The following is a 21,967-nucleotide window of genomic DNA, read 5'->3' as shown; positions in this document are numbered from 1 at the left end:
CCTCCGACAACAATCACCACTGCCCCACCGACCACCACCACCACGGCTCCTCTGACAACAACCACCACAGCCCCACCTACCACCACCACGGCTCCTCTGACAACCAACAACACTGCCCCACCAGACACCACCACGGCTCCTCCGACAACAACCACCACTGCCCCACCTACTACCACCACTACAGTTCCACCGACAACAACCACCACTGCCCCACCTACCACCACCACTACAGTTCCTCCGACTACAACCACCACTGCCCCACCTACCACCACCACTACAGTTCCTTCGACTACAACCACCACTGCCCCACCGACCACCACCAGCACGGCTCCTCCGACAACCTCCAGCACGGCTCCTCCGACAACAACCACCACTGCCCCACCAACCACCACCACTACAGTTCCTCCGATGACAACCACCACTGCCCCCCTACCACCACCACCACAGCTTCTAAGACAACAACCACTACAACATCACCAACCACCACCACAACTTTCCCACCAACCACCACACCAACGGCCTTTGACAACAACAACCACCAGATTTGTTGTTTTCAGATCCATTCTAAGCAATTTTACATCAGACCTGTTGAATTCATCATCTGAAGCTTTTAAAAATCGATCTTCATCAATAAAGAAACAAGTAAGTCTTTCCTTTCCCCCAAAATCTGTAAGTTTAGTGTACAAGAGTTTATCTGATCATTAAGGTAATACAAATATTCAAATACTAATTTCTTCTCATTGTTTTCACATGAAGGTTGTAATGAAATAATAACTTAATTTATATAGAATAAGTGCAAAGTCTCGGGAAGAAATGCAAAAATTCCCATAAAAACCAAATGCCAGGACAACTGTCCTAAATGAATGAATGAATGAATGAATGAGAAGTTCAAACTACAGCTACATGACAAATGAATGCAAGGCACCAGACCACCATATGGTGCTAAAAGTAATTCAATATGCTTTCAAATTGATTGTTCAATGTAGAGTTTGTTTTTTTTAAAGGCACATGCAGCTCTAGCAGAAAAGCGTTTTAAGTATTTATGAAACACTTCAAATACAGCTATCATTGTCAGCTCACACTAAAAAGGGGGAAAAAAAGATGCAGAATGTGGATTATTTGAACTTCTAAGCATTTGTCATTGAAGTTGGAGCCAAAGTCGTGTGCTTACCTAATAGAAAGCAGAAAGAAGTCTGTTTAAAGAATATAGTTCGCATTAAAAAAAAAAACCCTAAATACTCAGACAAGTATAAGAATTTGACTGATAAAGAGCAGGAACAAGTCAAGAGGAGAACCTTTGCTAGCAAGGTTGTAAAACTTGGAAAAACTTTTTGCCAGGCTTTACACATCCAGGGATGGAAAATTCATCCAGTGGTGTTTAGCTCATTGACCTACAGTCTGTTTTATTTGAAGTCAGTGTTATTGCTGGATTTTTATTTTTCTCTCAAAGGAGACAAGCTCTTAAACTTAGTTAAGCGTGGTCTTAAGGCTTGTTGTCACTGAATATGTCTTCATATTTGAACAAAGATTTTCAGTGATGAAGTTTAATGAATCCAGATACAGATTCTCTTTCACTCACCAGTCTACTGTCTTTTGCATTTTCACCTAATGCATTGAACCTGATTTTGTAGCACTTATTCAACACCGAACACACTACATTTCTCTTACTGAATAAGGAAGAATCACTGCAAAACTGCATGCAGTAATTTAACTAAAATTTAAAATGATAGCACTATGGCTTGGTGGTAAGCACTGTTATTTCATGACAAAAAGGTCCTGAGTTTAAATCTGGGGTCTTTCTGTGTGGAAATTGCATGTTCTCTCCATTTTAATGTGAGTTTTCTCCAGGTGCTCTGGCATCCTCCCACAGACCAAAGACATATCAGTGCAATTAGATTAACTGGTGATTCTAACTTGCCCATACTGTGCATCTTGAAATTATTCACAGTGCTTGATTTGTTCCTTTTTATTTGTCATTTTACGGCCTTATTACAAAATGGTGATATGGTTTCTTAAAGGGCCTCAGGCGCAGGCCAGGTTTTCCTTAGGCAAAAGACAGTGCGTTTATTTACAGTGAACAAAACACCAAGTGAATATTGTTACGTAAAGCAGTTTCACCCTGGTTCTTTTTTATTGCTCAGGCCTACAGAGACTATACCGGACTCAGTAGTCATTTCACAAAACCTTTATTCATCTTCAGTTACGCATGGAACTTCTAGAAGGGGAGATTTTCAAGGCTGGTATCCCTCTGCAGATCTTCACTTCTTTGTTTGTTTCCACCAGTTTTATAGAAGCGACCCCATCGTAAAACCCACATGGTGTGTTGTAAACTCTGTGTTTGTGTATGTATGCGCGAGCACGTGAGTGCCTGTGTGTGCGCGTACCTGTGTGTGCGTGTGTGCACAGGAGTGATTGTGTGTGTGGGTGTGTGTGCGTCATAACAGTTAAAGCACTGTGTGTATGTCTCTGTGTGTGTGACTTCATGCTGGTCATAAAAACCCATCTCCCCTCACCCAAACTACACCAAATTCCTTTACAAAACATACAAAACATATTACAAGCACTGAGACCCCCACTCTGCATCCACTGGGCCATTGGCTTCTTGTTGTCTTACTTTTACAGCTAAGCATGTGGAGAGTCTCCTGCAAACCTACTTCTAAGTTATGACAATTATGAGCTTTTATTACATTCAGGGACAAGCATCAGCATCCCCCACTGTAGCTTCCTGTCTCCTTTTATGACAGGCTGACCCCCAGTGTCCATAAATTCCTCTCCCTCTACACAATTACACACTCTCAGGCCTATAGCTAAACCAAACTGAAACACACCGAGAAATCCTTCCCTATTCCTCTGATCTACTGCTGGACCCTCTCATCTAAGCAAATTTAACACATTATATTCTAATAATTGTTTTCTTGTACTCACAATATATACAACGTGCAGGGAAAAGGGAGTCCGGGTCTCCAGGGTCCGTGGGGAAACAGGGGTCGGGAAGAAGTGCTCCACACTTTCTGGACAAAATCCAACTCCTCTCCTCTGCCGCTCCTCTTGTAGTCCGTTAAACAGGTTCAGGGAAAATCTACACATACACAAAAAGGTCCAATTAGAAGAATAGTCACAAAACTCACAGATTCAGATTTGCAGGTTCACAGGTTGACTGACGCTGAGAGCTCAACGATCCAGCGAAGACTAGTGTAGATCCGCCATCTTAAATAGTGCTGCAATCAGCTGGGATCGGCGACTGGTGTGGTGATGAGAGCAGGTGTGTGGGCCAGCGGCGGGAGGCCGCAATGAGCATTGCCGCGGCGAAAGAGAGAGAGCGAGAGGGGGAGAGGGAGGAGGGAGAGAGCGCAAACAAAAACAAACATGTTGCCTAACAGAGAGTCGACCAGCGAGACACGGGGACCATGACAAATGGATTATATTAATTTTCACCTCAAAATTCTATACACATTACAGTACTTTATTGACAGTCTTTGGCATGACATTGAATATTGAATATGAGTGTGAATGGTTGTCTCTCTCTCTGTGTTAGCTCTGTGATCTACCAGAGCTACCCACTGTAGGGGTCAAGAACCTCAGCTTTTTTCCTTTAAATAGTCTTCTGTTAATGTATTTTACCATATAATATCAATATCAATCACGTACACAAACAGATAAACATGATTTTAAGGAAATCTGCTTTGTGTCTGCAGATTGAACCTGCTTACAAAAACACGTTCCCTTCTTCCTTTGTCTCCTTGGCCGTTGTGAGCTTCAGGTAATTTCAGTACTTTGACATATAATGTTAAGAGCACTGACCTAAAGTACTAAATATTCAAAACTATCTTTTTGTGTCTGCATTTACAGGCAGGGATCAGTCATCAACACCATAGCACTTCAGTTTGTAAACTCATCTGTTCCAAATGACACTGAGATTAAAAGTGTTTTGATCAGTCAAGCCTCAAACGTGACAGGCTTTGACATCGAAAGGGCCTCCATCACTGTCAGTGACACATGTGAGTGACATTTTGTGATCTTTGATCCTTTGATCAAAAAGTCTCAAATGTTTTGCAGGGACTCAGTTAAATGTTTTATGTCCATTTTGTTCTCATTTTAAATCTACCACAGTGATCCCAACAACTACCACAGTTACCCCAACAACAAACACATCAACAACATCAACGACCACAGCAACTCCAACAATTACAACATCTGCTGCAACAACTACTACATCTACTCCAACAACAACCACAGCAGCTCCAACCACTACCACAACTACAAAAGCTCCAACTGCACCTGTCCAAGTTTTTCTGTTTCTACAGTTCCTTGAACCATATGTACCTGATCTCACAGACCCCACCAGCAGTGTATATCAAGATCGCAAAAGACGAGTTGAAGATACGGTGAGTAATATTTCAACTTAATATATCTTTTATTGACTGACACTTTATCTAGAGAACAAATCTAAAATCATATATTTTATTTAATTTAAACAGGTATTTTTGTACAATGTAATTTTGAAGTTGTTTAAATTTTCTTTTTGTGTTAATTTTTTGCAGTGTAATAGAATCTACAAACCAATATTTCCTTTCTTCATCCGTGCCATTGTGATTCGGTTCAGGTTTTTAACAGTGATTAAGTTACTTTCCTCTAAATTATTATTTTAATTTAATTTTAAATGTTAAAAGTGCCATGTAATGTAGTTAAAGCATTCAATAATCTGTAATCATTATCTAACACCTGACTCACTTTCTTTCATGGCACAGTCTTGTTAGAGTTCAAACACGAGTGGATGGAACTGAGGCAGTGGTGGAGCTTGTATTCAATCAAACAGCGCCCAATGCACAAGTCCCAAATAATACTACTGTTGTTCAGACTTTGAAACAGGCTATTAACAGTTCCAGCAGCAATTTCAGCATCACCATAGTTCCTGACACAATATCAGTAACGTCTGGTGAGTATTTGAAAATGTAGCCAAAATTTATTTTGGAATTTATCAAGAATAAAGAAATTATTTTAGTCTGTACACAAATATATATTAATCTATTTTTGAAAAATATTTTATAGTTCCCGTCAATGCCACGACTGCTGCACCAACTACTGCCAATTCCACTACTGCTGCACCTACAGCTTCCACAACTACAATTGCTGTATCTACAACTACAGCTTCAAGTGGAGAATGCCACAAGATTAATCCCAGCACTGTTTTCCCCCTGGTGCTCTTGCTATGGCTACTGTCAAACCAGCAATAGCATCTGTGCTGGTTTCCATGTGAATGGCCAGCAGAACACAAACTCTTTCATTGAAATGAAAAAAAAAGAAAAAAATTAGAAATCCAAGCCATGTGATTGTGTTAAGGGTTGTTTGGCTTCAGATGAACTTATGATCAAATGCAACACATTGGAAATAGTCTGTTTGGTATTTTTGTCAATGTGAAACGACTCTGGCATAAACAGAATGACACAGACTTTAAGCACCCAGTTAGTTTAATCATCAACAACAAATTTGACCTAACAATGCATGAAATTAAATATATCCTGTGGGTGGCCCTGTAGTGTAGAGGCATAGTACTTTACACAGTTGAGCTCATTCAATTTTAAAAATTCAATTTTATTTATATTGCCAAGCTACAACAATAGTCATCTCAAGGTGCTTTATGTTGTAATGTTAAGGTACTTTTATTGTAAGGACCCTACAATAATACAGAGGAGAAAACACTGGCCTGTTTAAGTGGCCTGATTTTATGTCCAGGTCACTTGCTTGTAAGTGTGTCTCTGCCTTCATGTCTACTTACTGTTTCTATTTCTCACTGGAAAAAAAAGGCCCAAAAGACAGACAAGTTTTTAAATTTTTAAGAATATTATTCACAACTCATTCATTATTTTTAAATGCTTGTAAACCTGGGTTTGACTTCATATATATATATATACACACTATATATCACAAATTATATGTAATAGTGTAAACAGTAGATCTACAGGTGTCCCAAAAAAGCACAGTCACTTTTCTAATTTATACAAAATGTATTTTTATAATTTTCCATTTCTGTATTCTGTGAGAATTCTTTCTTTGTACATTTTCTGTAAGAAAAGTTATAATGACCAGAATACAAAATTTATGAGAAATTTAAACTGTCTTCTGTGATGTTTAATGGTTTGTGGGTAAAGAGAAAGTTGAACTTTGAAAAAGTTGAAACTTTAAGGTCAGGAGCTGTAATAAAAAAAGCAAGGTTTGCAAATTGGTCTCTCAATTAAATTAAATTTCAATTCAATTTATTTATGTAGCGTCAAGTCACAACAGCAGTTTCCTCAAGGCACTTTATATTGTAAGGTAAAAACCCTATATTAATACAAAGAAAAGGGAGAAAACCCCAGATTTCACATGAGTGCCTATGAGCAAGTGCTTTGGCGACAGTGGGAAGAAAAAACTCCCTATTAACAAGAAGAAACCTCCAGCAGTAACAAGCTCAGCAAGCGTTGGCCATCTGCCATGATCTGTTGGTGTGAGTGGAGGAAGACAGAACAACAAGGTGCTGTAGAAGAGAGCCAGAGATAATAATAACTAATGACTGACTTCAGAGGGTGTTATAAACACAGAATGAGTGAAACTGAAGAAGAAATACTCAGTGCATCATGGGAATTGAACAGCAGCCCATATCTGTTGCAGCCTAACAAAGGGATCCAGCCCCATTTATATTCTTTATCAAAAAGAAATGTTTTAATCGTAATCTTAAAAGTTGTGAGCTTCCAGTTTGTCTCCCAAATCCAAACTGGAAGCTGGTTCAACAGAAGATGACTGCTTTCCCCACTTTCTACTTTTAAATACTCCAGGAACAACAAGTAAGCATGCAGTCTGAGAGTGAAGTGCTCTGTTGGGGTCATATGGTACTAAGGTCATTAAGATAAGATGTGGCCTGATTATTCAAGACCTTGCATGTGAGAAGGAGGATTCTGAATTCAATTATGAATTTAACAGGGAGCCATTGAAGGGAAGCTAATATATGAGAAATATGCTCTCTCTTTCTAGTCCCTGTCAGCAGTAGCGGTTTTTGATACGGGCGACACGGGCGGAGGGAGTGTTCGCCCAGGTCGCCAAACAGGCTAGGACCACCACTGCCTGTCAGTACTCTAGCTGCAGTATTTTGGATCAACTGAAGGCTTTTCAGGGAAATTTTAGGACAACCTGATAATAATGAATTATATGATATTTGGGCAGCTTAGAAGTAAAAATGCATAGTTTTTCACACTGAGGTATAATTTAAAATGCATTACTTTTGTTTCTGAGATTTTATAAAAAGTATCGGTATTGGATCAGTATCGTCTATACCAGCCTGAACTTTTCTTGATATCGGATCGAAAAGGAAATCAGTTGTATTGCACATTACTAGTCTAAATAAATATATCTGTACATATTGAAAGTAGCTGTTACTGTTTCTCCAATAGTGAACAAATTCATGAAGTTATTACTAGTTAACATTAAAGGAATGCTTGGCTCTACAGAGCTCTGACCTTTTGCTAGCCTAGCTAGGGTGTCGAAGAGAAACTTAGGGCTGTTCATATTTTCTTCATTCTGTGATGAATATTTTTCCAGGCTAAATGAAGATTGTCTAAATTAGTGAGATGCCACTTCCTGTCCAGCTTCCCAGTTTTCTGCTTTAAGGTGTGCATTTGAGAGTTATACCAGGGAGTCAAGTTCTTCTGATTTGAGGGTTTCTAAAAAAGTAAAATTATTAACATGATGATCGACTGTGTCATTTCCTTGTAAACTTGTATTTATCTAAAATTTGACAATGGTGGTATGAAAAAGGTTTCTTATCTAATATTTTCAATGCTCTTTTGTAGCATACTTCAATTGGCCCAATACCAGCAAAACTTGTATAGGACCAACTTGTAATACAGTATTCAATATGAGCCGGTATCATAGAGTACAGAAATGTAATCGCTGCTGTGTCTGTTAATGATGTGCGGATATGTCTAAAGTTCTGTATATTAACATTTACAGTGTTTAGTACTTTTTTAACATGTTTTTTAAAGGATAATTTTGAGTCTAGTAGCACTCTGAAATACTTAAATTCCTCAACACTGATTAGTTCTTTAGCACCCAAGCTAACTTTTGCTGCATCCACAGTTTTTTTAGGTTTACTAAAAAACATCGATACATTCTTTTTAAGATTAAGGCACAGGCATGAGTCATTCAGCCATGTTTGTAAATCATGTAATGCCAATGAAAGCTAATGGGCTGCATCATTAACAGTTTTGGCTTGTGTAAAAATTACCGTATCATCAGCATACATAAACATGTCCACATTTTTGCACACCTTGGGCAAGTCATTTACCTAAAGTGAAAATAACAGGAGGCCTAGAATTGAACCCTGAGGGACACCTTGCGTACAGGAAAGATAGGGTGACTTGCTATTCTTTATTTGCAAGCATTGTTTTCTCTCTGAGATTAGACTGTATCCATTTAACGGTGTGATTACTAAAGTTAAATGTTGACAGTCTAGACAAGAGCTTGAAATCAAGAAAAACAGCCGCAACAGAATTGCTCTTGTCTAAGTAAGACCTTACTCTCGCAACAAAAACACAGACAGCCATTTCCGTTGAATGAAGAGTGCGAAATCCGAATTGGTGCAAACCCGGATTGGAGTCATTAACATGTTCGATGATAGAATTAGCAACCCACTTTTCTGCTATCTTTGAAAAGATAGCGAGTATGCTAATAAGATAAGATAAGATAAGATAACCTTTATTAGTCCCACATGTGGGAAATTTGTTTTGTCACAGCAGGAAGTGGACAGTGCAAAAGTTATGAAGCAAAAATTAGAATAAAATAAAATAAGAATAAATACAATACACAACTGTACAGAATAGAATAAAATTAAATACTATATACAGTAGAATAAAATAGAATAAAATATACAATAAGATAAAAATAGAATACAAATGCTATATACAACTGAGTAAAAATACAACGATGCCAGAAAAGATTATTGCACATTAGTGTTATTGCACATGTGTGGATGTGTGTGTTTGATCAGTTAAAGTCTTTGTTGTGGAGTCTGACAGCAGTGGGGAGGAAAGACCTGCGAAATCTCTCCGTCCCACACCGTGGTGTGCCGATCTCCCACTGAAGGAGCTGCTCAGTGCTGTCACAGTCTCATGCATGGGGTGGGAGATGTTGTCCAACAAGGATGACAGCTTAGCCGCCATTCTCCTGTCACTCACCACCTCCACTGGGTCCAGAGGGCATCCTAGAACAGAGCTGGCCCTGCGGATCAGCCTGTTCAGTCTCTTCCTGTCCCCAGCAGAGATGCTGCCACCCCAGCAGACCACACCATAAAAAGATGGCTGAGGCCACCACAGAGTCATAGAAGGTCTTCAGGGTGGGCCCTCTACTCCAAACGACCTGAGTCTCCGCAGCAGGTACAGTCTGCTCTGCCCTTTCCTGTAGAGGGCGTCTGAGTAATGAGTCCAGTCCAGTTTGCTGTTCAGATGAACACCAAGGTACCTGTAGCTGTCCACAGCCTCAATGTCCATACCTTGGATGTTCAGTGGTTGCAGTGGAGGATGTTTGTGCCTGCGAGTCTACCACCAGCTCCTTGGTTTTACTGGCATTGATCTGGAGGTAGTTCAGCTGGCACCAGTCCACAAAGTCCTGAGTCAGTCCTCTGTACTCCTTGTCATCCCCATCAGCGATGAGGCCGACTATTGCAGAGTCATCAGAGAACTTCTGCAGGAAGCACTGGGTGGAGTTGTGGGAGAAGTCTGCAGTGTAGATGGTGAAGAGGAACGGAGCCAGAACCGTTCCCTGTGGGGCCCCGTACTGCAGGCGACCCTGTCCGACACACAGCTCTGAGTCCTCACATACTGTGGTCGGTCGGTGAGGTAGTCCAAAATCCAGGTAGTGAGGTGATGGTCCACTCCTGAGTTCTCCAGCTTGTCCTTCAGAACCGAGGGAAGAATAGTGTTGAAGGCACTGGAGAAATCAAAGAACATGATTCTCACAGTGCTCCCAGCGGTCTCCAGGTGAGCGAGGGAACGATGTAGGAAGTGAATGATGGCATCATCCGCTCCAATGCCAGGCTGGTAGGCAAACTGAAGTGGGTCCAGTGATGAGCTCACAAGGCGCGAAGCTGAGCCAGGACCAGCCGCTCAGGGTCTTCATCAGGTGGGATGTCAGAGCCACCGGCCTGTAGCTGTTGAGGTCCTTGGGGCGTGAAGTCTTTGGCACTGGAACACCACAGGAGGTTTTCCAGAGCTGTGGGACTCTTCCCAGCCTCAGGCTCAGGTTGAAGAGGTGCTCCATCACCCCACACAGTTGGTCAGCGCAGGGACCTGACGACCCTCGAGCTGATGCCATCTGGACCCGCTGCCTTCTTGGCTTTAATCCTCCTCAGTTCCCTCCTAACCTGGGTGGTTGAGAGAGACAGGCTGGAGCCTTGTGTTGAGTGTGTATTGGATGCTGTTGTTGGGGTTGGGAGGAGTGAGCAGGGTGAATAGAGGAGGTGTGAAGTGTCTGAGGTGGAACAGCAGCAGTGGGGGTGGGTGAGTCTGCAGCCGATGTTGGAGACTGCCTCATGGCTGAATCAAATCTGTTGAAGAAATGATTCAGTTCATTTGCTCACCTCACATCCCTCCCAGGCAGAGAGTTCTGATGTTTGTGGCCTGAGATGGTTCTGAGGCCTCTCAGACTTCACCAACGTTGTTTTGCTGAAGCTGGTTCTCCATCTTTGCCTGTAGCTGTCCTTCCCATTCCTTATCAGTCCCTCAACTCTCTCTGCACCCTTTTCAACTCCTCTTTGTCTTTGGATTTGAAGGTCCTCCTCTTCTGCTTGAGGACAGCTTTAATTTCTGGAGTAATCCAAGGCTTGTTGTTGGAGAAACACCGTACAGTCCTGGTAGGTACGGTGTTGTCCACACAGAAATTAATATAGTCAGTAATGCATGTAGTAAGGCTGTCGATGTCCTCTCCGTGGTCGTCACAGATCACCTCCCACACAGTGGACTCAAAACAATCCTTAAGAGCCTCCTCGCTCTCCTCCGACCATCTCTGCACTGTGCGGGTGGCTGGTGGCTCCCTGTGCACTAAGGGCTCATACACAGGGACAAGGTGCACCAGGTTATGATCAGATCTGCCCAGGGGAGGGAGAGGTGATGAACTGTATGCCTCTTCTGCACTGGCATACAGTAAGTCCAGTGTTTTATTGTCTCTGGTTGGGCAGGTCACATACTGGGTGAAGGTGGACAGTGTGGAGTCCAGTGAGGCATGATTGAAGTCCCTGATATTATGAGAAGGGCTCTCGGAGATTGTGTCTGCAGTCTGCTGACCACTGAGTGGAGAGTGTCACAGGCTGCATCCAGCGTTGCCGAGGGGGCATACGCTGTTATCGCGATAACATGCGAGAATTCCCGGGCAGGTAGTGCGGACGCATGCTAACGGCTAACAGCTCAATGTCTCTGCTGCAGAGTTGTTCTTTTACAGTGATGTGCCCAGGGTTACACCATCTGTCATTCACAAACACTGCCAGTCCCCTCCTTTCCTCTTACCGCTGTCTCTCGTCCTGTCCGCCGCAGCAGCTGGAATCCCGTAGTGTCACGCTCGTGTCCGGAGTTAGCGGTGTTAGCCACGACTCCGTTAGCATCATGATGCTACATTGCGGTGTTGTGCCAAAGTAGTTACCCCGTCAAAAATTGTTTCCCCATCCACGAGAAGCGCGCAAAGTAGGAGGAGCCACTTGCCCAGCTCCGTTCTGTACGCTACTTGTCACTGATCTGCAGTCGACGCAATAAAGAGTAAAAGCTGGAAAACGGCAGGCTCGATTAATTTAATATTAGTTTCGTGACATTGTAATGTGCCGTGTGGAAGACAATTTACATTAAACTGTACACTGAAATAACCTGCTGGGAATACTTTGTCTAGAAAAATACTTTGATACTATAATACTGTAAAACCAGACGCGATCATGGAAACACGTCGCTCTCCGGTGAATTTACACTCGGTTTACATTTTGTAGCGAAGCTATCACGAAGGAGTTTATTTGCGAAATCAATCACAGTATAACCAATAACTACAGTAACGTTGGAGAGGGTTTCTTCACAGCAAAAGTTATGGAGGGATACAGATTTTATCAGGCTGTGTGGCATCGGCTGCCAAAATGTGTGCCCCCTATCTTTAATCCATATTGGCTTTGCTATCACAAAGGGTATATTTGCAAAATAAGTCACAGTATAACCAATAAGTACAGTAACTTTGGAGAGGATTTCTCCTTCACAGCAAAAGTTATAGAGGGATACAAAATTTATCAGGCTGTGTGGCATCGGCTGCCAAAATGTGTGCCCCCTATCTTTAATCCATATTGGCTTTGCTATCACAAAGGGTATATTTGCAAAATAAGTCACAGTATAACCAATAAGTACAGTAACTTTGGAGAGGATTTCTTCTTCACAGCAAAAGTTATGGAGGGATACAAAATTTATCAGGCTGTGTGGCCTCGGCTGCCAAAATGTGTGCCCCCCTATCTTTAATCCATATTGGCTTTGCTATCACAAAGGGTATATTTGCAAAATAAGTCACAGTATAACCAATAAGTACAGTAACTTTGGAGACGATTTCTCCTTCACAGCAAAAGTTATGGAGGGGTACAAAATTTATCAGGCTGTGTGGCCTCGGCTGCCAAAATGTGTGCCCCCCTATCTTTAATCCATATTGGCTTTGCTATCACAAAGGGTATATTTGCAAAATAAGTCACAGTATAACCAATAAGTACAGTAACTTTGGAGACGATTTCTTCTTCACAGCAAAAGTTATGGAGGGATACAAAATTTATCAGGCTGTGTGGCCTCGGCTGCCAAAATGTGTGCCCCCTATCTGTAATCCATATTGGCTTTGCTATCACAAAGGGTATATTTGCAAAATAAGTCACAGTATAACCAATAAGTACAGTAACTTTGGAGACGATTTCTCCTTCACAGCAAAAGTTATGGAGGATACAAAATTTATCAGGCTGTGTGGCCTCGGCTGCCAAAATGTGTGCCCCCTATCTGTAATCCATATTGGCTTTGCTATCACAAAGGGTATATTTGCAAAATAAGTCACAGTATAACCAATAAGTACAGTAACTTTGGAGCGATTTCTTCTTCACAGCAAAAGTTATGGAGGGATACAAAATTTATCAGGCTGTGTGGCCTCGGCTGCCAAAATGTGTGCCCCCTATCTGTAATCCATATTGGCTTTGCTATCACAAAGGGTATATTTGCAAAATAAGTCACAGTATAACCAATAAGTACAGTAACTTTGGAGAGGATTTCTTCTTCACAGCAAAAGTTATGGAGGGGTACAAAATTTATCAGGCTGTGTGGCATCGGCTGCCAAAATGTGTGCCCCCTATCTGTAATCCATATTGGCTTTGCTATCACAAAGGGTTTATTTGCAAAATAAGTCACAGTATAACCAATAAGTACAGTAACTTTGGAGAGGATTTCTCCTTCAAAGCAAAAGTTATGGAGGGATACAAAATTTATCAGGCTGTGTGGCATCGGCTGCCAAAATGTGTGCCCCCTATCTTTAATCCATATTGGCTTTGCTATCACAAAGGGTATATTTGCAAAATAAGTCACAGTATAACCAATAAGTACAGTAACTTTGGAGACGATTTCTCCTTCACAGCAAAAGTTATGGAGGGATACAAAATTTATCAGGCTGTGTGGCATCGGCTGCCAAAATGTGTGCCCCCTATCTGTAATCCATATTGGCTTTGCTATCACAAAGGGTATATTTGCAAAATAAGTCACAGTATAACCAATAAGTACAGTAACTTTGGAGCGATTTCTTCTTCACAGCAAAAGTTATGGAGGGATACAAAATTTATCAGGCTGTGTGGCCTCGGCTGCCAAAATGTGTGCCCCCATCAATAATGCACATTGGCGTTGCTATCACGAAAGAGTTTATTTACAAAATAAATCACAGTATAACTAATAACTACAGTAACTTTGGAGACCATTTTCTTTTTTTTAGACTTCTTAATTTAACATCTACATATATATATATGTCGATATGTGTGTTCTCAACAATGTGTGCCATAAGAACACTAGCTGTGCACCTTTAGTGTCAACTATGTACAAAGCGAAACAAATAAACACGTCTTCTGGTGGTGGGCTTTTCACGCAGAGCTGGTGGAACCACCGCAAACACATCTCACACTGAATCTGTAAAAAAAATAAATAATTATAAATCCCAATGTTAAAATTTCATTTATGGAATTGATCATAACATTTAGCAGTCTTTCATGATGACATTACCCATTTGTTGTCAGTTTCATGCTCTTCTTCGCCGCAGAAAAGACAGATGTTTGTCAAGTCATCTGTTTTAAAAGTGAAAAAAATAGCACAGAGTATACTACCTACTGCACTTATTACTTCATTCAAACAACTATATGGTTTGTTTCTACAGCTATCATGATGAAAATATTCATGATGTCAGAACACTGAATTGTGGAAAATGAGTTACCTGTCTCTAGGAGGAGAGTGGTGGCAATTTGCAGCCTGTGTGTGTTTATGGCCTTTTTGTAGAGCGGAAAGTCTATTGACTCTTTTGCAAGATCTTTTCAGCAAACTGAAAAAGAGATTCTAAGATGACTAAATAGGCTAATATCGTAAATGTTATTTCATAGAAATTTGTTTGCTGTGAATCAATTTCTTTCTTTTTTTGTAAATTATCTTATATTCCTTTTCCTGTCATTAACATTTATTACAACACAACATTTCCAATATTGTTGTATATATGTATGTATTACGGTTAAGACTCGTACTTTCAATGCAAAGACTCCACATGAGGTAGCGTCCAATTGTTTTGGGTGTTTGACTGTGTCACAAGTCCATCTTGAGACGTTGCATCCTTTTTTTTCGCATGAATGCCCTGAAAGACAAGTACAATAAAACAAATAACATGTTTTAAAATTTTGGTGACACAAAAAGATGAACAGTATGGAGAGCTTAAGTGTCTGTTGAACATCAAGTTAAGAACACTGACCACACTGTTTTGTTAAAATCATTACTTTTTAAAGTCTACAACGCATTTTCGTGGACAATTACTTGTGCTTTTATTTTCCTGTTTCCTCCCATGATATAGAAATCAATCACTTACACAGTACACTTTGAAGAGATGTGGAGGAGAAGCAAAGATGAAATTCACACATGTATAACCTATGTGGAATTATTTTAGACATTTGTCTGATGTTTTAGTGCTAAACCTCCGCAACACTTTATGCAACTACTAAACATTAATATCCCCGTGCTATATTTTCTAATGTAAAACATCATCTCATACAGACATCAGGTCCTCAAATAAACATTGAAACATGGGAGACTTCTCTTTAAAGGCAAAATTAACCCATAACACCACAATATCAGAAGACGAACACAAAAATTTAAACCTGTTGCTGCTAGTTTTTTAATTCTGAGTACCATTTATTTTTTGATTGACATCATACTTGTAATTGTCATAATAAACACAAAAATAACAAAAGCAACAAAGAGTTTAATAAAGGGTCGAAATAAATTTGAGCAGTTATCCTTACCTTGTTGATTCCAAACAATTTTGGATACCTTGTTTAGTTTCTCCGAGTGGATCAAGATACAGCGACTTCTTTTCTTGTGGGTAAATGACCTACAGTAAAATTATGTGGAGAATTACATGTAATAATTCAAGACTTAAGATTATCTGCATGCCATGCATTTTTCTTATAAAACTGATTTGATGAATATTGTAAATGCAATTATTTTGTTTACCACTAATGTCCAGTGATGATGTTCATTTACAATTCCCAGAATCACTTCATGCTCCATGGGTTTGATCTTAAATTGAAACAAAAGAATAAAAATATTAACTTCAGACATAAAAAAAGAAATGCAATAACATGTTGTTTAGAGTCCTTTTTTATTAAAGCAATTTATGATATATTATATATCATCCACTTATAAAGTACTCTGTGACAGCCATGATTCATCCCTCATTTCTTTAAACTGTGCAAGAAGCTGGACTATCTTATATTTTTTATAAGTGGTTTTGCACATTACTTCCTCCAAGACTAATAAAGCTCTTTCTAAGGATTTTCTTTGGACATGGAGTTCATTTTCACTCATTTTCAATGCGATCATTGTGCCATCTGCAAAATAATGTGTAATGCTTTATTAAGCCTCTTTAACAGTGACGTATGAATCACTTGAGAATAAAAAGGTACCTATTAAAGAGATGAAGCAGTGTTGATGATTTCAAAAGAGATATTAGCCCAAATGTTTGCAAATCTCAAATCAAGCATTGATTGGAGTGTGTACAAAAAAGGAGGAAACCAGACAAGCAGAGAACAAAAGAGAACTGGCAAGTCTAATAAACTATCCACATCTACTAACCCCAGTCTCAATTCGTTCTTTCTCCATAAGCTGTTATCCAATCTAAATCTGGATGTGGATATGATCTGAGGTACTTAAACAATACACACAAGATTCTTTCTAGAGATACCTACCTTGAGTCTTGGAGCTTTTCTCTTCCAAATGGCAGTCATTGAAAATGAATCAATGAATGCTGCTTTGGCTGAATTATGGCGATTGCATTGTCTCACCATGATCGCAAGATATGCATTAATAGACTGCGAATACAAAATGTAAACATTTTTAACTGTTGTCAAGCAATAAAACACTGATAGTTGCATTGTTGTCAGTAAAGATCACTGTACCTCACTTTCCAACTCCATGTCCGGACCAATTTGTTGGATATCCCAGTAGAATAATTTGTAAGCACCAATTTTGGAGAGTAGAACGTGAGGACTCTTTCCAGCCCAGGCATCCATTATATCTACAAAAAGTAATGAGAAAAAGAGACAAGTCATCAGGACTAAATGTAAATCAAAATTTAAAATGCATAATTTCTTATGTAGTTTTCTGACAAAAGGCGTGTTTCAGGGTAAATACTTTTAAGACGCTGATAAAATGGGCACATGGTTTAACATTGTATTTTGTAGAAAAAAAGAGCACTTAAATTTGCTTTTATTTGGGGTAAAGTTACACTTACAATGTCCTCTAAAGAAATTTAAATAAATTCATATTAATAAAAGAAAAGGAATTTAAATACATAGCAATAGAAATGCTCTTGCCCCTATCAAATTTTTTCCAGCAGAAACACCTATTACAACAATTTTTTAAAATTATGTTTAGTTGAAGCTACATGAATATGTTTTAAAATACTCAGGCTCAAGGCTTGCACCTGTGGCCTTTACTATTACATAACCATTTCTGGAAAAATGTTATTTTCTCCTCCAAAACTAGTTTTATTGTCTTTAAAATAGAGTGTCAATTTCTGGGCTGTTAAAAGCAGCTTCTTAAAGAGTATTTGATCTTTCGAACTATTGCTGGCAGGCAGTCATCATCACAACATTAATATACTGCTTGTAGTGGGCATTCTATGTCACTAACAGCATATATGACAACAATTTCAGAAAAGAAGAAAATGAAGAACATACACTACTAGTCAAAATTAGGGACACACCTTCCCATTCAGTGTTTTTCTGTGTGTTCATGCTTTTCATGCAGTGACAATCATCTTATGTGACTACCCCATGAAGCTCACTGACAGAAGGCCTAGAGTGTGCAAAGCAGTGATCAAAGCAAAGGGTGGCTAATTTGAAGAATCTAAGATATAAAAATATTTTTGGTTCTTTCATATTTTTTGGTTTACTACATCATTTGTGTTAGGGTTAGTGCTCCATATGTGTCCATTCATAGTTTTGATGCCTCGAGTTCTAATCAACAATGAATCTACAAAATAGACAAGGAAATTAAGAAGCAACATTAAAATGAAGGTGTGTCCAAACTTTTCACTCTTAGTGTACATCAGATGTACAATATCAATCATTAACATTCTGGGTTACACAACAACAAAAGAAAGATTCACAGTTTTGAAGGACTCACTTTTCATTTGTGTAATTTTACACATGTGGCTTACATCCTTTTACAAGTTTTCTATAATGTTTTGCCCCATGAAGGTTTTTTTAAAGCATTAACATATTGTTAAATTTAAATATTCTGTTAGGAAATATACCTAAAAAATCTTTTAAAGGTGTAAAATTTGCTATGCCATGATCTACAGAGTACTGAAACAAACACTGTCATAGGAACAAAAGTCCTTTTTAAAAAAAAAAAATATTATATTTATTTACATTTCTCTGCAACAGGTTCAGTGTATCTCTGAGAGGGTGATGCTGGAGGTGGTGCAGGGCTAGCTTGTGTGGCTGTTGCTGGGGCTGGTGTCACAAGTGGAACTGTTGCTTCCATGGTTTGTGCTGTAGATTGCTGGGCTGTAATCTGTGGAGCTGAGGCTTGTGTGGTTGTAGCATTTGGAGCTGTGGTCTGTGAGGATGGGTCTGCTGCCGTTGTGGTTTGTGAGGCCTGGTCTGCTGTTGTGGTTTGTGAGGCTGGGTCTGCTGTTGTGGTTTGTGAGGCCTGGTCTGCTGTTATGGTCTTTGAGGCTGGGTCTGCTGCTGTTTGGGATTCGGTTTGTACAGCTGTAGCATATTCTGGTGCTGTAGCACTTGTGGCTGGTTCGTTCTCTTTCTGTGCTGTTGCTCCTGACTCTGGATCTGATACCGTTATTGCTATACCTTGTGGAACTGGAGATGGATGTTGTGTTTGAACCGATAGTGATGTAAGTGATGCCATTGGTGCTGTAGGCTGTGTAGCTCTAGGAGGAGGTGGTGGTGGTGCTACCGCCACTGGTGCTGCTGTAGCCTGTGAAGCTAGAGCAGATGCTGGTGCTGCTGCAGCTTGTGGTGCTGCTGGACCTGGTTGTGCTGTTGGTAATGTGGCTGCTGTTTTCTTTGAACCCCGGTGTGGCACTCTTGGCATGCTGTCTTTGCTTAACTTTAGTTGGTCAATATTTACTTTTGGAATGATTGTCCCATTGGAATCCTGAAGATCTGCACTTTTACCTTGGATTGCTGTAATAATGTAAGGGCCTAAAAGTTTGCTTCAAGTTTTCCCCTTTCCTCTGCTGACTTCTTATGTTAGCTCTTAAAACTTTGTCACCAACTTTGAAGACGACATCTCTCGTCATCATTTTTATTTTGCCCTTTGTTTTTCCTGAGCTTTGACCACATTGTCCTTCACCAGTTCCAACAGCTTTTGATGCTTTTGAATGTCTTCCGACAGCTCCTCCTGCCCCACAATGTCTTCCACACTCTCATCAACCTTTGAATCAAAAGACATGTCTATCATTACTATAATTTGTGTAAGATACACAGATAATACATAAAAGAACTGAGAAATACAGTGAAAATTTACATTAAGTGTCTTTGGTAAGGTTTTAAGACACAATGTATTTCTGGCAAAGCTTCAGTGTATCTTGGGATTGATTGGACATGAAGAAAACTGTTATTGAGGGTTTGAACAATCCATAAAAATATTCAGTGGTGTAGTGCTTTTATGGCGGTGACATAGCATCCATTGAAACTGATCTGCCTGTGCCTCAAAAACTAAAAAAGTTTCGTTGTGTGGGATTTCCGTGTAGTTTGTCACAGACAGAAAGACATACCATGAACTCTTCTGGGATTTCGGAAGGATAGCGAGCCTCTCTGCCAAACATTAGGTAATAAGGTGAGTATTTGGTGGTCACTTGTTTTTAGTTCTGAGTCCAAACATTACAGCATCCAGATACTCATCCCACATTTCTGGTTGGTCGCCAACGACTTTACACAGGGCTCTGACAATGAAAGCACATAGAAGACATTCATATGAAAGATCATTTACATTTTTAATAGTTTAATGTCATGCATTCATGTTTTGGTTGAAGGAACCCCCATAAATGTATAACATGTACTCCAAGAATTTACCTCTGGATGGTGCCATTCATTTTCTCCACCAGCCCATTTGTTTGTGGGTGATAGGGGAGCAGAGGCTTCTTTTAATTTTAACAATCCATAAAACCCTTTTGTTGAGCTGCAAAAGAAAGTTATATACACTGACTATAAGCACATTACAATAAGAATTTAAATAAACAGCTGTCATACTAATATCTCAAAAACAGATTTATAAAGACCAGAAAATTAACCATTTTCCAAAATTATTCAAATATGAGTTCACATATTTTTGCCAAAGACTAAAGTACTTACAGAATTGACAAATTCTTTGCCTTGGTCAGTAAGAATCCTTTTGGGGCTTCGAACTGGTGGACAAATTTTATGAGACAGTTTGTCACTTCCCGGCTGATTTTGACTTTAAAGGGTATGCTTGTGGCCATTTTGTAAAATAATCAATAAAAACACATATGTATTGATGTCCATTGTTGGTTTCAGTAAGTTTTCCAATAAGGTCCATCCCAACCAGTTCAAATGGCTGAGAGACCTTAAAAACAAAATCATAGTTAAGTTAATAATACTGAAATTACACAGAATGCTAGTCTACTGTTATAATTTTTTCAAGTATATAATCAGTAGGTTTCTAAGCAATGAAAACATTGTGTGATTAAATGTGATTATTTGCTGTGGTCGATGACTAACCTTTATCGGAATGTATTCCGCTGGTTTTTAATTGTTGCAGCACTTGCCTGGCAAAGTGCACATTGGGAAACCTAATCAAAAATAAAAGCAATTCAATAAGAAACACAAGAGTTGATGATCAAGGTTTACATAACTTATTATGAGAGATACAGAAACATTGCTGTGTTCCTCTTAAAATAAATTAGCTGTAGTCGAATTACATAGAGTTTGTTTTGGAGTACCCACCCAATTATTGATGTCCACTGACATCCCTGGCCAGTAGAACCGCTTTGAAATGGCTTCTCTTGTTTTTTGTTTGCCCATAATGGGCCCCAGTAGGACTGGCATGAAAATCTGAAAAAATTGTGTTTGCCTCATCAGCCCCACAGACTACCGTTGTCTTTATGGTTTTGTCTGTGCCTTTGTAGCGCCAGTAAAACAGCTGCTCCCCTAAACATAAACAAGAAAATAGAAAAGTTTATTATAGCTGTTTAAACCATGACAGGTCTATATGTGGTAAAAGTCATGACAATACATCTTCAATGTAATGAATCAATTATGTATGTGATATAATTTGGGGGTGACTATTGGACTGGTTCTCTATAGTTATGACAGTATGACTACTTCAGAAGCCAAAAAGATTATGCCACTCACAAGACTGTATTAGTGATACTAAACAAAGTGATGGATGTGTAAAGTCATTATAACTAATGGCCTTCAGATATCATGGAGTTATCTTTTGTACAAATATCAATTCAAAGTAGTTTAATTCCAAATTTCCTGCTGTCCGTAATTTTCCACATATGTAATTTAAAGACATAAAGACATAACAGTGGGTACACCTGCGTAAAAGGGTGTGGCACATACCACTCCAAAAGTAATTCTGACGTAATATATTGTAGTTAAGCTATAAAAGGACAAAAACAGTTCTTAGTTAACGCTGTCTTCTTAATAGCAAACCTTAAAACTTTTACTTTAATAAACGCCCATGTGCCTATTAACCGGGTTAACTAGGTCAAAGAAAGGTCAAGCTAATTAAATCGGTTAGTGCAAATTAAGACTACACATTATGCCTTTGTATATGTGTTAATATATATGTATTGATGACATTTATAAACGCTACGAAGTTGCTGTTATTACCTTCAATGTCGTAAATAGCAGCTTTTCTTCGGAGAAGAAACTTCTCTTTCTTAAGTGAAAAGCGCTGGATACTACCTTTCAGTTTATATGCAACCAAAATCTTGTACTGTCTGGTTCCATTCTCTTGTGGTGTTTGTTATTTTCGAAAACAAATTGTAAAGTAATCTTCTAGTTAGTTCAGAGCCACTCTGTTTTTCGGTTCGTGCGCTGGCGTGAGCTAATTTGCATAATTGATGAGGAAAACCCACGTGACCAGAGATTTTGGAAAAATTTGACAATGTCGGAGTCAAGTAGGCCTACGAAAGGTTGGCCAAAACTAACTTG

General features: G+C 39.4%; 2 protein-coding genes and 2 long non-coding RNA genes across 5 annotated transcripts; 1 reads left to right on the top strand and 3 right to left on the bottom strand.

The window, feature by feature from the left end:
* The first annotated feature begins 408 nt into the window (after positions 1-408).
* On the top strand, positions 409-5,482 carry LOC116321708 (integumentary mucin C.1-like). Its single transcript, XM_039607712.1, has 7 exons — positions 409-642; positions 3,696-3,760; positions 3,850-3,998; positions 4,111-4,385; positions 4,542-4,603; positions 4,749-4,936; positions 5,050-5,482. Exons 1-7 carry the CDS (start codon positions 409-411, stop codon positions 5,232-5,234), a joined length of 1,158 nt encoding a protein of 385 aa, XP_039463646.1. The 3' UTR covers positions 5,235-5,482.
* Positions 5,483-14,101: 8,619 nt separating this feature from the next.
* LOC120436866 lies at positions 14,102-14,545 on the bottom strand. The gene is made up of 3 exons (XR_005610629.1): positions 14,488-14,545; positions 14,280-14,341; positions 14,102-14,186 (listed from the first exon to the last, which is right to left on the bottom strand). It is a non-coding gene; the product is annotated as an uncharacterized LOC120436866 (long non-coding RNA).
* Positions 14,546-14,554: 9 nt separating this feature from the next.
* LOC120436865 (mucin-2-like) lies at positions 14,555-18,982 on the bottom strand. Of its 2 annotated transcripts, XR_005610628.1 has the most exons (7): positions 18,191-18,982; positions 16,712-16,830; positions 16,502-16,624; positions 15,768-15,833; positions 15,557-15,645; positions 14,789-14,895; positions 14,555-14,592 (listed from the first exon to the last, which is right to left on the bottom strand). XR_005610628.1 is itself a non-coding variant. In XM_039607713.1 (6 exons), exons 1-6 carry the CDS (start codon positions 18,873-18,875, stop codon positions 14,847-14,849), a joined length of 1,131 nt encoding a protein of 376 aa, XP_039463647.1. In that variant the 5' UTR covers positions 18,876-18,982; the 3' UTR covers positions 14,697-14,846. The 2 variants fall into 2 exon arrangements, 1 of the variants encoding a protein (XP_039463647.1); XM_039607713.1 differs by lacking the exon at positions 14,555-14,592 and having other exon boundaries at positions 14,697-14,895.
* Positions 18,983-19,109: 127 nt separating this feature from the next.
* LOC120436867 lies at positions 19,110-19,645 on the bottom strand. The gene is made up of 2 exons (XR_005610630.1): positions 19,561-19,645; positions 19,110-19,217 (listed from the first exon to the last, which is right to left on the bottom strand). It is a non-coding gene; the product is annotated as an uncharacterized LOC120436867 (long non-coding RNA).
* Positions 19,646-21,967: the final 2,322 nt, after the last annotated feature.

This window comes from Oreochromis aureus, unplaced genomic scaffold (genome assembly GCF_013358895.1).
Source record: "Oreochromis aureus strain Israel breed Guangdong unplaced genomic scaffold, ZZ_aureus HiC_scaffold_25, whole genome shotgun sequence".
Classification (NCBI taxonomy): Eukaryota; Metazoa; Chordata; class Actinopteri; order Cichliformes; family Cichlidae; genus Oreochromis; species Oreochromis aureus.
Note: the sequence above shows the minus strand (reverse complement) of the source record. Positions and strands in the feature narration are given on the sequence as shown.

Bases quoted from the DNA above. Each gene is read 5' to 3' on its own strand.
- LOC116321708 (XM_039607712.1), top strand. From the start codon at position 409: ATGACAACCACCACTGCCCCCCTACCACCACCACCACAGCTTCTAAGA. The intron at 643-3,695 runs GTAAGTCTTTCC...TTGTGTCTGCAG, and splicing joins CTTCATCAATAAAGAAACAA to ATTGAACCTGCTTACAAAAA. The intron at 3,761-3,849 runs GTAATTTCAGTA...CTGCATTTACAG, and splicing joins TTGGCCGTTGTGAGCTTCAG to GCAGGGATCAGTCATCAACA.
- LOC120436865 (XM_039607713.1), bottom strand. From the start codon at position 18,875: ATGCCAAGAGTGCCACACCGGGGTTCAAAGAAAACAGCAGCCACATTA. The intron at 16,625-16,711 runs GTACAGTGATCT...TTGTATTCGCAG, and splicing joins ACATGGAGTTGGAAAGTGAG to TCTATTAATGCATATCTTGC. The intron at 14,896-15,556 runs GTAAGGATAACT...CTTGTCTTTCAG, and splicing joins AATTGTTTGGAATCAACAAG to GGCATTCATGCGAAAAAAAA.